Genomic DNA, 16,764 nt, shown 5'->3' with positions numbered 1-16,764 from the left:
AATATTAAAAATAAAAGCTGTACTGTCTCATTAATATTAGTAATAATGGTATTGGGAATCTGCTATCTTACATAATTACATAGGAGCAGGATTTCACGAGGGCTATTTAAAATAAAATGTGGACAACTATTTCGTTCAGAAATAGTGAAACGACCAAATGCGAAGGACCTTTGGACTTTTGTAAAATAAAATTTACTAGATAAAATAGTTTAAAGATCATTTTAATATCATTAGCTAAACCAGCTACTAGAAAAACCATTGGTATAGCATGGTTAGTGCCTTCACAAGTAACAAGATTAAACTTCTAAACATCCGTAACAAGTTAAAATCAGTAAGATACTCACTGAATACGTCCGAGTTAACAGTTTCATCCTCTTCGGACCCTGATGTCTTTCCATGCTCGTCAGATTGAATGACACATGTGTAAACAGCATCATGCTTGTTTTCGGTTGCAGGAATTGTCAGAACTGTAGTTTGACTTTTTGAACCGAGAATGTAAGTCCCCTCTTCAATCTGATAGTCGACGGTAGCGTCAGAACCGTGCGTTATAGAACCATCCGAATTTTTCCATGCTACTGCGTCCAATTGCTTTGTCAGGCCTGTCACTACACAAGATATTGTCGCCACTGTGTCTTTGAGAACTTCGCTGTCCTTTGCTTCTACCGCTGAAATTACGAATTTTCTTACCAAATGATTTTAAAATAAAATGTAGTCGTAAAAATCAAGATTTTAAATTTTAAACGTTATGCACTGTTTAATAAACAGTGCATAACGTTATTGACATTGGTCAATTTTTAAAATCTTGGTATCCCCGTGTAGGAAAAATTATCGACTACACGATCTGACGTGGGGCTAATTGATTAAAGCACCTCATAACAGAGGGCGACCCCTACTGTTTATATAGGTTTCTTTTTAATCTCCATACATACAGATCTAAAGAACAAACCTAAAGTAAGGAAAGTGACAGTGAGATCTTTGTATTCAGACTGCTCTGAGTCTGGGTATTGTGAGGACTTAGCTGCACACTTCCATATCACGGAGCCTGAACTTGTATCCAGTTCTTTTAACGTAGTAGTGTCTATGGTCAGACTAGATTCCTGGATATTGGTGACACCGTCAACTGCCCCCGGTGTGATAGTGTATCCATTACCGGTTGTTATTGGGGTGTTATCTTGATCCGTCCATGATACAGTAACAGCTGTAGTTACGTCTCCGATATTGCAGACCAATGTCTGGTCCACAGCGTCGGTTGCCGACATGTCAACAGGAGTGATAGCTGAAATAATTGGAGATACAAGGTTTCAAGATCAATTAAAGTTTATTTCATTAGCTGACCCAATGTCCAACTGATGTAGTTTCAATTATTATGATGAGGAATATCATGATGAATATTATGAGTATATTGGTCATCTTAACAAGATGGTTAGATAATTATTGTTAGAGAAGATTTGTAGGCGAGGATTAAGGATCAATTTCTGGCAATAGAGGCTTTATTCTCTTTTGAAATGGCGATTTTCGGTCCGTAAATTACAAACATTGTACAATGTTAACAAGAAAAGTTGTACTGTCTCATTAATATTAGTAATAATGGTATTGGGATCTGCTATCTTACATAGGAGCAAGATTTCACGAGAACTATTTAAAATAAAATGTGGACAAACATTTCGTTCAGAAATAGTGAAACGACCAAATGCGAAGGACCTTTGGACTTTTGTAAAATAAAATGTACTAGATAAAATAATTTAAAGATCATTTTAATATCATTAGCTAAACCAGCTACTAGAAAAACCATTGATATAGCATGGTTAGTGCCTTCACAAGTAACAAGATTAAACTTCTAAACATCCGTAACAAGTTAAAATCAGTAAGATACTCACTGAACACGTTCGAGTTAACAGTGTTTTCCTCTTCAGACCCTGATATCTTTCCATGCTCGGCAGATTGAATGACACATGTGTAAACAGCATCACCCGTGTTTTTGGTTGCAGGAATTGTCAGAACTGTAGTTTGACTTTTTGAACCAAAAATGTAAGACCCCTCTTCAATCTGATAGTCATCGATATCGTCAGAACCGTGCGTTATAAAACCATCCGGATTTTTCCATCCTACTGCGTCCAATCCCTTTGTCAGGCCTGTCACTACACAAGATATTGTCGTCCCTGTGTCTTTGAGAACTTCGCTGTCTTTTGCGACTACCCCTGAAGTTACGAATTTTCTTACCAATATGATTTCAAAATAACCTGTAGCCATAAAAATAAAGATTTTAAATTTTAAACGTTATGCACTGTTTATCTAGGTTTCTTTTCAATTTCCATACAAACCGATCTAAAGAACAAACCTAAAGTAAGGAAAGTGAGAGTGAGATCTTTGTATTCAGACTGCTCTGAGTCTGGGTAGTGTGAGGACTTAGCTGCACACTTCCATATCACTGAACTTGTATCCAGTTGTTGTAGCGTAGCAGCTGTGATGGTCAGACTAGATTCCTGGATATTGGTGCTAACTGTCCCTTGGGTGATAGTGTATCCTCCCTGACCGTCTGTTATCGGGGTGTTATCTCCACTCGTCCATGAAACAGTAACAGCTGTAGTGTCGTCTCCGATATTGCAGACCAATGTCTGATCCACAGCGGTGGTTGCCGACATGACAACAGGAGCAATAGCTGAAATAATTTGAGATAAATGGTTTCAAGATCATTTAATATCATTAGCTAAACCGGCTGCTATAAAAACCATTGGTGCAGTATCACGGTTAGTGCATTGACAAGTAACAAAATTAAACTTCTGAACATCCGTATACAGTTAATATTAGTAAGATACTCACTGAACACGTTCGATTTAACATCAGTTTTCTCTTCAGACCCTGATGTCTTTCCATGCTCGTCAGATTGAATGACACATGTGTAAACAGCATCAGCCCCGTTTACAGGTCCAGGAATTGTCAGAATTGTAGTTTGACTGTTTGAACCAGAATCGTAAGTTCCAACGTCAATCTGATAGTCGTCAGTACCGGTAGTTATAACACCACCCGTACTAGGTTTCTTCCATGTTACCGCGTCCAATTGCTTTGTCAGGCCGTTCACTACACAAGATATTGTTGCCGCTGTGTCCTCGAGAACTTCGCTGTCTTTTGCGACTACCCCTGAAGTTACGAATTTTCTTACCAATATGATTTCAAAATAACCTGTAGCCATAAAAATAAAGATTTTAAATTTTAAACGTTATGCACTGTTTATCTAGGTTTCTTTTCAATTTCCATACAAACCGATCTAAAGAACAAACCTAAAGTAAGGAAAGTGAGAGTGAGATCTTTGTATTCAGACTGCTCTGAGTCTGGGTAGTGTGAGGACTTAGCTGCACACTTCCATATCACTGAACTTGTATCCAGTTGTTGTAGCGTAGCAGCTGTGATGGTCAGACTAGATTCCTGGATATTGGTGCTAACTGTCCCTTGGGTGATAGTGTATCCTCCCTGACCGTCTGTTATTGGGGTGTTATCTCCACTCGTCCATGATACAGTAACAGCTGTAGTTACGTCTCCGATATTGCAGACCAATGTCTGATCCACAGCAGTAGTTGCCGACATGACAACAGGAGCAATAGCTGAAATAATTTGAGATAAATGGTTTCAAGATCATTTAATATCATTAGCTAAACCGGCTGCTATAAAAACCATTGGTGCAGTATCACGGTTAGTGCATTGACAAGTAACAAAATTAAACTTCTGAACATCCGTATACAGTTAATATTAGTAAGATACTCACTGAACACGTTCGAGTTAACATCAGTTTTCTCTTCAGACCCTAATGTCTTTCCATGCTCGTCAGATTGAAAGACACATGTGTAAACAGCATCAGCCCCGTTTGCAGGTCCAGAAATTGTCAGAATTGTAGTTTGACTGTTTGAACCAGAATCGTAAGTTCCAACTTCAATCTGATAGTCGTCAGTACCGGTAGTTATAACACCACCCGTACTAGGTTTCTCCCATGTTACCGCGTCCAATTGCTTTGTCAGGCCGTTCACTACACAAGATATTGTTGCCGCTGTGTCCTCGAGAACTTCGCTGTCTTTTGCGACTACCCCTGAAGTTACGAATTTTCTTACCAATATGATTTCAAAATAACCTGTAGCCATAAAAATAAAAATTTTAAATTTTAAACGTTACCTTACTCGGAATTATTATGACCGGGATAAAGTGGCGGGTTTAGGGTAATTTCGCCATATTTTTCCCGAACCACATTTTCACCGGTCGTTAATAAACCCGCCGACTCAGCTTTTAGGGTTCCCAAGGGGTATGGGTGCTCATATTTTAATCGTTGTCTTATATTCACTAAAAAAGACTATTGGGACACTTGTTGTAGGTTTTTCGACTTCATTTGGCTAAAATTACAAAAAATTCACCTTTTTGCCCAATTCTTGTCATATATCCTTATTGTCAAAGTTGATTTAAATAGGCCAATTTTTAATTTCTTAGGTATTGACTATCTCTACATAATGAAATAGGACTCAAAGTAAAAGTAACAGTTAAATTAAAACTTGGATTAATTAAAACTGTCAGTAACATGAATCAGTTTCATCAGTCATTTATTCATAATTCTAAACAATGTGAACGATGCATTCTTTCGAAGACAATTATTTTCCGTCTAGTTTGATTAACCACGAGTCATTATTTCTGTCTACTTTCAACAATTATTGATAATTCGACTTGTTTCACAAGTTTTAGCAATGCAAAAATTTCTAAACTTGCTTATCTCTAATAAGGAAATTTACATCTGAGACAAAATTTTTGAATCTAAAATTGAAAGGTTGGACACCGGTAAAATGGCGACCGGGAAAATGTGGTGGGTTTTGAGCAATTTCGCCATATTTTTCCCGAACCATATTTTAACCGGTCGTTAATAAACCCGTCGTAATAATCCCGAGTAAGGTAGTTAGAATAGCTTACCACTGTGTGTCCGACAATCTTTGAACTTCCTTGATTAACAGTATGACATATTCTAAACTTACCCAATTTTAGAATGTTAGCTACAACATCTACGTAGTCAGATGCAGGAGAATCTGTGTATTGGGAAGATTTGACCGAGCACTTGTAGGTGAATGATGATGGACTACTAAAACCATCCAGCTTTGCAGTTTTGATAGTCAGTTCTGCTGCCTGATTTCCGCTGCTATCTACCGTCCCTTGGTTCCAACCATAGTTGGTGGTATCCGGTCTTACAACTTCTTGTCCAGCACTATCCTTCCAAGTTACAGTAGCAGGGGATCCACTATTGTCTAGACCTCCGATATTGCAAGTCAACGTCTGATCTACAGCGGTCGTTATAGACTTGGGTGTTGAGGTGACAGCTGAATTGTTTGGTTCATGTTAGAGGATATTATCTTTATTATACGTATGTAATTATTTGTACAAACACACATTTACACCACTCAAGGACTACACTTTTACAAGTTTAAATATTAATAAAACGTTACCTTCAGGATATACATTACATACAACTTTAAGTTACAATACTTACTAAAGACTTTGGAACTGACTTCAGTTTTCTGATCTGTTAAACCATGTTCAGTGGAAGTGATAACACACCAGTAAGTTGCATCATTGTTGTTCTTATCAGCAGGAATAGTCAGAGTAGTAGTTTGAGTATCTACTTCCAACCATCCCGGAACAACGGTGTAGCCTTCTAGACTCGTCACATCAACATCCTCAGAAGTGGTCCATTTTGTGACACCAAGCTCCTCTGTCAAACCCGTAACAGTACACGATATCCTTGCAATCGTGCCTGTTAGCTGTTCTTTGTTCACAGCATTTACCTCTGAAATTAATATTTAGTTAGAATAACTTACCACTGAGTGTCCGACAATCTTTGAACTTCCTTGATTAACAGTACGACATATTCTATACTCACCCAATTTTAGAATGTTAGCTACAACATCTGCGTAGTCAGATGCAGGAGAATCTGTGTATTGGGAAGATTTGGCTGAGCACTTGTAGGTGACTGATGATGGACTACTAAAACCATCCAGCTTTGCAGTTTTGATAGTCAGTTCTGCTGCTTGATTTCCGCTGCTATCTACCGTCCCTTGGTTCCAACCATAGTTGGTGGTTTCCGTTCTTATAACGTCTTGTCCAGCACTATCCTTCCAAGTTACAGTAGCAGGGGATCCACTATTGTCTAGACCTCCGATATTGCAAGTCAACGTCTGATCTACAGCGGTCGTTATAGACTTGGGTGTTGAGGTGACAGCTGAATTGTTTGGTTCATGTTAGAGGATATTATCTTTATTATACGTATATAATTATTCGTACAAACACACATTTACACCAGTTAAACACTACACTTTTACAAGTTAAAATATTAATGAAACGTTACCTTCAGGATATACATTACATACAACTTTAAGTTACAATACTTACTAAAGACTTTGGAACTGACTTCAGTTTTCTGATCTGTTAAACCATGTTCAGTGGAAGTGATAACACACCAGTAAGTTGCATCATTGTTGTTCTTATCAGCAGGAATAGTCAGAGTAGTAGTTTGAGTATCTACTTCCAACGATCCCGGAACAACGGTGTAGCCTTCTAGACTCGTCACATCAACATCCTCAGAAGTGGTCCATTTTGTGACACCAAGCTCCTCTGTCAAACCTGTAACAGTACACGATATCCTTGCAATCGTGCCTGTTAGCTGTTCTTTGTTCACAGCATTTACCTCTGAAATTAATATTTAGTTAGAATAACTTACCACTGAGTGTCCGACAATCTTTGAACTTCCTTGATTAACAGTATGACATATTCTAAACTCACCCAATTTTAGAATATTAGCTACAACATCTACGTAGTCAGATGCAGGAGAATCTGTGTATTGGGAAGATTTGACTGAGCACTTGTAGGTGAATGATGATGGACTACTAAAACCATCCAGCTTTGCAGTTTTGATAGTCAGTTCTGCTGCCTGATTTCCGCTGCTATCTACCGTCCCTTGGTTCCAACCATAGTTGGTGGTATCCGGTCTTACAACTTCTTGTCCAGCACTATCCTTCCAAGTTACAGTAGCAGGGGATCCACTATTGTCTAGACCTCCGATATTGCAAGTCAACGTCTGATCTACAGCGGTCGTTATAGACTTGGGTGTTGAGGTGACAGCTGAATTGTTTGGTTCATGTTAGAGGATATTATCTTTATTATACGTATGTAATTATTTGTACAAACACACATTTACACCACTCAAGGACTACACTTTTACAAGTTTAAATATTAATAAAACGTTACCTTCAGGATATACATTACATACAACTTTAAGTTACAATACTTACTAAAGACTTTGGAACTGACTTCAGTTTTCTGATCTGTTAAACCATGTTCAGTGGAAGTGATAACACACCAGTAAGTTGCATCATTGTTGTTCTTATCAGCAGGAATAGTCAGAGTAGTAGTTTGAGTATCTACTTCCAACCATCCCGGAACAACGGTGTAGCCTTCTAGACTCGTCACATCAACATCCTCAGAAGTGGTCCATTTTGTGACACCAAGCTCCTCTGTCAAACCTGTAACAGTACACGATATCCTTGCAATCGTGCCTGTTAGCTGTTCTTTGTTCACAGCATTTACCTCTGAAATTAATATTTAGTTAGAATAACTTACCACTGAGTGTCCGACAATCTTTGAACTTCCTTGATTAACAGTACGACATATTCTATACTCACCCAATTTTAGAATGTTAGCTACAACATCTGCGTAGTCAGATGCAGGAGAATCTGTGTATTGGGAAGATTTGGCTGAGCACTTGTAGGCAGGGACAAAAGGATTTCGCGATTATTTTGGCCAAATTTCGCGATACCGCGAAATTTAACAGGCTATACATTAAACTATACATAAAATTTGTCGCGGAGAATGGGAAATGTCGCGATTTCGTACATGCCGCGAAATCCTTTTGTCCCTGCTTGTAGGTGACTGATGATGGACTACTAAAACCATCCAGCTTTGCAGTTTTGATAGTCAGTTCTGCTGCTTGATTTCCGCTGCTATCTACCGTCCCTTGGTTCCAACCATAGTTGGTGGTTTCCGTTCTTATAACGTCTTGTCCAGCACTATCCTTCCAAGTTACAGTAGCAGGGGATCCACTATTGTCTAGACCTCCGATATTGCAAGTCAACGTCTGATCTACAGCGGTCGTTATAGACTTGGGTGTTGAGGTGACAGCTGAATTGTTTGGTTCATGTTAGAGGATATTATCTTTATTATACGTATATAATTATTCGTACAAACACACATTTACACCAGTTAAACACTACACTTTTACAAGTTAAAATATTAATGAAACGTTACCTTCAGGATATACATTACATACAACTTTAAGTTACAATACTTACTAAAGACTTTGGAACTGACTTCAGTTTTCTGATCTGTTAAACCATGTTCAGTGGAAGTGATAACACACCAGTAAGTTGCATCATTGTTGTTCTTATCAGCAGGAATAGTCAGAGTAGTAGTTTGAGTATCTACTTCCAACGATCCCGGAACAACGGTGTAGCCTTCTAGACTCGTCACATCAACATCCTCAGAAGTGGTCCATTTTGTGACACCAAGCTCCTCTGTCAAACCTGTAACAGTACACGATATCCTTGCAATCGTGCCTGTTAGCTGTTCTTTGTTCACAGCATTTACCTCTGAAATTAATATTTAGTTAGAATAACTTACCACTGAGTGTCCGACAATCTTTGAACTTCCTTGATTAACAGTATGACATATTCTAAACTCACCCAATTTTAGAATATTAGCTACAACATCTACGTAGTCAGATGCAGGAGAATCTGTGTATTGGGAAGATTTGACTGAGCACTTGTAGGTGAATGATGATGGACTACTAAAACCATCCAGCTTTGCAGTTTTGATAGTCAGTTCTGCTGCCTGATTTCCGCTGCTATCTACCGTCCCTTGGTTCCAACCATAGTTGGTGGTATCCGTTCTTATAACTTCTTGTCCAGCACTATCCTTCCAAGTTACAGTAGCAGGGGATCCACTATTGTCTAGACCTCCGATATTGCAAGTCAACGTCTGATCTACAGCGGTCGTTATAGACTTGGGTGTTGAGGTGACAGCTGAATTGTTTGGTTCATGTTAGAGGATATTATCTTTATTATACGTATGTAATTATTTGTACAAACACACATTTACACCACTCAAGGACTACACTTTTACAAGTTTAAATATTAATAAAACGTTACCTTCAGGATATACATTACATACAACTTTAAGTTACAATACTTACTAAAGACTTTGGAACTGACTTCAGTTTTCTGATCTGTTAAACCATGTTCAGTGGAAGTGATAACACACCAGTAAGTTGCATCATTGTTGTTCTTATCAGCAGGAATAGTCAGAGTAGTAGTTTGAGTATCTACTTCCAACCATCCCGGAACAACGGTGTAGCCTTCTAGACTCGTCACATCAACATCCTCAGAAGTGGTCCATTTTGTGACACCAAGCTCCTCTGTCAAACCCGTAACAGTACACGATATCCTTGCAATCGTGCCTGTTAGCTGTTCTTTGTTCACAGCATTTACCTCTGAAATTAATATTTAGTTAGAATAACTTACCACTGAGTGTCCGACAATCTTTGAACTTCCTTGATTAACAGTACGACATATTCTATACTCACCCAATTTTAGAATGTTAGCTACAACATCTGCGTAGTCAGATGCAGGAGAATCTGTGTATTGGGAAGATTTGGCTGAGCACTTGTAGGCAGGGACAAAAGGATTTCGCGATTATTTTGGCCAAATTTCGCGATACCGCGAAATTTAACAGGCTATACATTAAACTATACATAAAATTTGTCGCGGAGAATGGGAAATTTCGCGATTTCGTACATGCCGCGAAATCCTTTTGTCCCTGCTTGTAGGTGACTGATGATGGACTACTAAAACCATCCAGCTTTGCAGTTTTGATAGTCAGTTCTGCTGCTTGATTTCCGCTGCTATCTACCGTCCCTTGGTTCCAACCATAGTTGGTGGTTTCCGTTCTTATAACGTCTTGTCCAGCACTATCCTTCCAAGTTACAGTAGCAGGGGATCCACTATTGTCTAGACCTCCGATATTGCAAGTCAACGTCTGATCTACAGCGGTCGTTATAGACTTGGGTGTTGAGGTGACAGCTGAATTGTTTGGTTCATGTTAGAGGATATTATCTTTATTATACGTATGTAATTATTTGTACAAACACACATTTACACCACTCAAGGACTACACTTTTACAAGTTTAAATATTAATAAAACGTTACCTTCAGGATATACATTACATACAACTTTAAGTTACAATACTTACTAAAGACTTTGGAACTGACTTCAGTTTTCTGATCTGTTAAACCATGTTCAGTGGAAGTGATAACACACCAGTAAGTTGCATCATTGTTGTTCTTATCAGCAGGAATAGTCAGAGTAGTAGTTTGAGTATCTACTTCCAACGATCCCGGAACAACGGTGTAGCCTTCTAGACTCGTCACATCAACATCCTCAGAAGTGGTCCATTTTGTGACACCAAGCTCCTCTGTCAAACCTGTAACAGTACACGATATCCTTGCAATCGTGCCTGTTAGCTGTTCTTTGTTCACAGCATTTACCTCTGAAATTAATATTTAGTTAGAATAACTTACCACTGAGTGTCCGACAATCTTTGAACTTCCTTGATTAACAGTATGACATATTCTAAACTCACCCAATTTTAGAATATTAGCTACAACATCTACGTAGTCAGATGCAGGAGAATCTGTGTATTGGGAAGATTTGACTGAGCACTTGTAGGTGAATGATGATGGACTACTAAAACCATCCAGCTTTGCAGTTTTGATAGTCAGTTCTGCTGCCTGATTTCCGCTGCTATCTACCGTCCCTTGGTTCCAACCATAGTTGGTGGTATCCGGTCTTACAACTTCTTGTCCAGCACTATCCTTCCAAGTTACAGTAGCAGGGGATCCACTATTGTCTAGACCTCCGATATTGCAAGTCAACGTCTGATCTACAGCGGTCGTTATAGACTTGGGTGTTGAGGTGACAGCTGAATTGTTTGGTTCATGTTAGAGGATATTATCTTTATTATACGTATGTAATTATTTGTACAAACACACATTTACACCACTCAAGGACTACACTTTTACAAGTTTAAATATTAATAAAACGTTACCTTCAGGATATACATTACATACAACTTTAAGTTACAATACTTACTAAAGACTTTGGAACTGACTTCAGTTTTCTGATCTGTTAAACCATGTTCAGTGGAAGTGATAACACACCAGTAAGTTGCATCATTGTTGTTCTTATCAGCAGGAATAGTCAGAGTAGTAGTTTGAGTATCTACTTCCAACCATCCCGGAACAACGGTGTAGCCTTCTAGACTCGTCACATCAACATCCTCAGAAGTGGTCCATTTTGTGACACCAAGCTCCTCTGTCAAACCTGTAACAGTACACGATATCCTTGCAATCGTGCCTGTTAGCTGTTCTTTGTTCACAGCATTTACCTCTGAAATTAATATTTAGTTAGAATAACTTACCACTGAGTGTCCGACAATCTTTGAACTTCCTTGATTAACAGTACGACATATTCTATACTCACCCAATTTTAGAATGTTAGCTACAACATCTGCGTAGTCAGATGCAGGAGAATCTGTGTATTGGGAAGATTTGGCTGAGCACTTGTAGGCAGGGACAAAAGGATTTCGCGATTATTTTGGCCAAATTTCGCGATACCGCGAAATTTAACAGGCTATACATTAAACTATACATAAAATTTGTCGCGGAGAATGGGAAATTTCGCGATTTCGTACATGCCGCGAAATCCTTTTGTCCCTGCTTGTAGGTGACTGATGATGGACTACTAAAACCATCCAGCTTTGCAGTTTTGATAGTCAGTTCTGCTGCTTGATTTCCGCTGCTATCTACCGTCCCTTGGTTCCAACCATAGTTGGTGGTTTCCGTTCTTATAACGTCTTGTCCAGCACTATCCTTCCAAGTTACAGTAGCAGGGGATCCACTATTGTCTAGACCTCCGATATTGCAAGTCAACGTCTGATCTACAGCGGTCGTTATAGACTTGGGTGTTGAGGTGACAGCTGAATTGTTTGGTTCATGTTAGAGGATATTATCTTTATTATACGTATATAATTATTCGTACAAACACACATTTACACCAGTTAAACACTACACTTTTACAAGTTAAAATATTAATGAAACGTTACCTTCAGGATATACATTACATACAACTTTAAGTTACAATACTTACTAAAGACTTTGGAACTGACTTCAGTTTTCTGATCTGTTAAACCATGTTCAGTGGAAGTGATAACACACCAGTAAGTTGCATCATTGTTGTTCTTATCAGCAGGAATAGTCAGAGTAGTAGTTTGAGTATCTACTTCCAACGATCCCGGAACAACGGTGTAGCCTTCTAGACTCGTCACATCAACATCCTCAGAAGTGGTCCATTTTGTGACACCAAGCTCCTCTGTCAAACCTGTAACAGTACACGATATCCTTGCAATCGTGCCTGTTAGCTGTTCTTTGTTCACAGCATTTACCTCTGAAATTAATATTTAGTTAGAATAACTTACCACTGAGTGTCCGACAATCTTTGAACTTCCTTGATTAACAGTATGACATATTCTAAACTCACCCAATTTTAGAATATTAGCTACAACATCTACGTAGTCAGATGCAGGAGAATCTGTGTATTGGGAAGATTTGACTGAGCACTTGTAGGTGAATGATGATGGACTACTAAAACCATCCAGCTTTGCAGTTTTGATAGTCAGTTCTGCTGCCTGATTTCCGCTGCTATCTACCGTCCCTTGGTTCCAACCATAGTTGGTGGTATCCGTTCTTATAACTTCTTGTCCAGCACTATCCTTCCAAGTTACAGTAGCAGGGGATCCACTATTGTCTAGACCTCCGATATTGCAAGTCAACGTCTGATCTACAGCGGTCGTTATAGACTTGGGTGTTGAGGTGACAGCTGAATTGTTTGGTTCATGTTAGAGGATATTATCTTTATTATACGTATGTAATTATTTGTACAAACACACATTTACACCACTCAAGGACTACACTTTTACAAGTTTAAATATTAATAAAACGTTACCTTCAGGATATACATTACATACAACTTTAAGTTACAATACTTACTAAAGACTTTGGAACTGACTTCAGTTTTCTGATCTGTTAAACCATGTTCAGTGGAAGTGATAACACACCAGTAAGTTGCATCATTGTTGTTCTTATCAGCAGGAATAGTCAGAGTAGTAGTTTGAGTATCTACTTCCAACGATCCCGGAACAACGGTGTAGCCTTCTAGACTCGTCACATCAACATCCTCAGAAGTGGTCCATTTTGTGACACCAAGCTCCTCTGTCAAACCTGTAACAGTACACGATATCCTTGCAATCGTGCCTGTTAGCTGTTCTTTGTTCACAGCATTTACCTCTGAAATTAATATTTAGTTAGAATAACTTACCACTGAGTGTCCGACAATCTTTGAACTTCCTTGATTAACAGTATGACATATTCTAAACTCACCCAATTTTAGAATATTAGCTACAACATCTACGTAGTCAGATGCAGGAGAATCTGTGTATTGGGAAGATTTGACTGAGCACTTGTAGGTGAATGATGATGGACTACTAAAACCATCCAGCTTTGCAGTTTTGATAGTCAGTTCTGCTGCTTGATTTCCGCTGCTATCTACCGTCCCTTGGTTCCAACCATAGTTGGTGGTATCCGTTCTTATAACTTCTTGTCCAGCACTATCCTTCCAAGTTACAGTAGCAGGGGATCCACTATTGTCTAGACCTCCGATATTGCAAGTCAACGTCTGATCTACAGCGGTCGTTATAGACTTGGGTGTTGAGGTGACAGCTGAATTGTTTGGTTCATGTTAGAGGATATTATCTTTATTATACGTATATAATTATTTGTACAGCCACACATTTACTAAGAGTGCAAGGCATTATAATTAAACAGTTAAAAGATTTTTAATGGGTACTATATAGATTACGTGTATTATGATTTGATCAGTTATCAACAAAACTTTAATTCCTGGTTTGTGATGAAATTATACTGATAATATGTTTTGTAAAAAATTCAACTCTTGCGTCTAATTTCTATTTTAAGTCAACTAAGATCGGTTTTGGTAAGGTTGTATGCTTCGCTTTATGCATCAAAAGCGACATGACATGTTGTCGAAAAGTGTCGTTAATTGTTACGGAAGGATAGCGAATGAAACCCATTATTTTGAGATATCAAGTCGGAAATTATACAAAAATGAGCATTTAAAGAATTTTGCTTTAAATGTTCCGTAGAGTGATTCAGTCAGCACGATCGCATCTTTCTATCATTCCCCAGTGGCGTAGGACTGATGAAAAGTTTAGAAATTAGAAATTTTCAGAAAATGTGTTATTGGACTGCCGATCTGGGGAGCAACCTAGGGCCCTCTATATATTCATGCCCATTGTAGGCTGCATCCCCGATCCCCGAGACTTCGTCTTACTTTCGTCTGGTTTGCACTCTCTCTTCATACCAAGTTACTAGCTAGGTAACAAGGTAATCGAAACAGTTTTCAACGTAACAACGATTTCAGCCGGTTCGGACAAATCTTTATTCTAACCATCTGAACAACAAATCAGTGCACTTCCATCTGTACGCGCCCTCACACACTGTTCTAAAACCAAAGTTGGCTTTATACCAACATAGTTCACGAAACATTTACTTGTATGTACCCCTTATCAACGAATTACCACCCAATTTCACGCTATTACAACTCCCTGCAACTCCACTGCAACTCCGAGCTCTTAATTACGCCTTATATGGATGTGTAATTGGCTTTACAAATATCACGTGCTAGATGCAGCCAGTAATTACGCCTTATATGGTGCGTAATTGGGTCTGCATAATAGATCAATATCACGCGCTACATATCCAACCAGTAAACGCGCTCAATCGATATCTCGTGACTGTCACGTGACAGCTATCCAAGGAAATTCTCTATATGGCGCTTCCGGTGGAAACTAGGAAAGAGCTAGTTCGAGCATTAAGTAGGCGGGACACCGCTATTTCTGCAGCTGAAAATAACTTCTACCATCACCTATCTAAGCAGGTGGCCGGTGGCGGTGGAGCTGAAAGTCAGCCTGTGTGAGCGTGTTAAATCACTCCTTATGCTACATTGTCCCGGTCACTAAGTACTCCCTGTACTAGACGTAATTATATATAATTAATAACATATTATCTTTATTATACATATGTAATTATTTGTACAAACACACATTTACACCACTCAAGGACTACACTTTTACAAGTTTAAATATTAATAAAACGTTACCTTCAGGATATACATTACATACAAATTTAAGTTACAATACTTACTAAAAACTTTGGAACTGACTTCAGTTTTCTGATCTGCTAAACCATGTTCAGTGGAAGTGATAACACACCAGTAAGTTGCATCATTGTTGTTCTTATCAGCAGGAATAGTCAGAGTGGTAGTTTGAGTATCTACTTCCAACGATCCCGGAACAACGGTGTAGCCTTCTAGACTCGTCACATCAACATCCTCAGAAGTGGTCCATTTTGTGACACCAAGCTCCTCTGTCAAACCCGTAACAGTACACGATATTCTTGCAATCGTGCCTGTTAGCTGTTCTTTGTTCACAGCATTTACCGCTGAAATTAATATTTACCTTACTCGGGATTATTATGACCGGGATAAAGTGGCGGGTTTAGGGTAATTTCGCCATATTTTTCCCGAACCACATTTTCACCGGTCGTTAATAAACCCGCCGACTCAGCTTTTAGGGTTCCCAAGGGGTATGGGTGCTCATATTTTAATCGTTGTCTTATATTCACTAAAAAAGACTATTGGGACACTTGTTGTAGGTTTTTCGACTTCATTTGGCTAAAATTACAAAAAATTCACCTTTTTGCCCAATTCTTGTCATATATCCTTATTGTCAAAGTTGATTTAAATAGGCCAATTTTTAATTTCTTAGGTATTGACTATCTCTACATAATGAAATAGGACTCAAAGTAAAAGTAACAGTTAAATTAAAACTTGGATTAATTAAAACTGTCAGTAACATGAATCAGTTTCATCAGTCATTTATTCATAATTCTAAACAATGTGAACGATGCATTCTTTCGAAGACAATTATTTTCCGTCTAGTTTGATTAACCACGAGTCATTATTTCTGTCTACTTTCAACAATTATTGATAATTCGACTTGTTTCACAAGTTTTAGCAATGCAAAAATTTCTAAACTTGCTTATCTCTAATAAGGAAATTTACATCTGAGACAAATTTTTGAATCTAAAATTGAAAGGTTGGACACCGGTAAAATGGCGACCGGGAAAATGTGGTGGGTTTTGAGCAATTTCGCCATATTTTTCCCGAACCATATTTTAACCGGTCGTTAATAAACCCGTCGTAATAATCCCGAGTAAGGTAATAGCACTATTAAGTGCTGAAATTGAAAATAAATGTCTGTATTATCGACGTAAACAAAAATCTAGAATTCATACCTATTTCCACGTCACAATTGTCGCCCTGCCAACCTTCATTACAGCTACAATAGTAGTACCATCTGTCTCCTTCTCCACAAGTCAGCTCCTCTTTCGTCTCTTTTGCTGCTTCGCAGTCTGTTATTGAATCCAATTCTGTGCACGTACCGTTTTCGGTGCACGTGTGGCCTTTTGTGCAAAACGCTTGTCGGGTACAAGTTTCGCC

General features: G+C 38.6%; 2 protein-coding genes across 2 annotated transcripts in view; both read right to left on the bottom strand.

Moving 5' to 3' along the window:
- Nucleotides 1–16,764, bottom strand: part of LOC134820849 (vasculin-like protein 1) — a 632,099-nt gene that overhangs the window by 182,902 nt on the left and 432,433 nt on the right. The window lies entirely within an intron of this gene.
- LOC134820556 (Ig heavy chain C region, secreted form-like) lies at nucleotides 28–15,538 on the bottom strand. The gene is made up of 7 exons (XM_063831002.1): nucleotides 15,450–15,538; nucleotides 3,279–3,659; nucleotides 2,821–3,138; nucleotides 2,339–2,659; nucleotides 1,878–2,198; nucleotides 947–1,276; nucleotides 28–665 (listed from the first exon to the last, which is right to left on the bottom strand). The coding sequence occupies exons 2-7, from the start codon at nucleotides 3,580–3,582 to the stop codon at nucleotides 247–249; spliced, it is 2,013 nt and encodes a 670-aa protein (XP_063687072.1). The 5' UTR covers nucleotides 3,583–3,659; nucleotides 15,450–15,538; the 3' UTR covers nucleotides 28–246.

The sequence above is a fragment of the Bolinopsis microptera genome, chromosome 9 (assembly GCF_026151205.1).
Source record: "Bolinopsis microptera isolate Bmic1 chromosome 9, MBARI_Bmic_1.0, whole genome shotgun sequence".
Classification (NCBI taxonomy): Eukaryota; Metazoa; Ctenophora; class Tentaculata; order Lobata; family Bolinopsidae; genus Bolinopsis; species Bolinopsis microptera.
The sequence above is the reverse complement of the archived record's forward strand: the minus strand, read 5'-3'. Positions and strand labels throughout refer to the sequence as shown.

Coding starts and splice junctions, on each gene's coding strand:
- LOC134820556 (XM_063831002.1), bottom strand. CDS start 3,582: ATGTCGGCAACTACTGCTGTGGATCAGACATTGGTCTGCAATATCGGA. Junction 3,139..3,278: donor TCTCACTTTCCTTACTTTAG/GTTTGTTCTTTA, acceptor TCGTAACTTCAG/GGGTAGTCGCAAAAGACAGC. Junction 1,277..1,877: donor TGTTAACTCGAACGTGTTCA/GTGAGTATCTTA, acceptor CAATTATTTCAG/CTATCACTCCTGTTGACATG.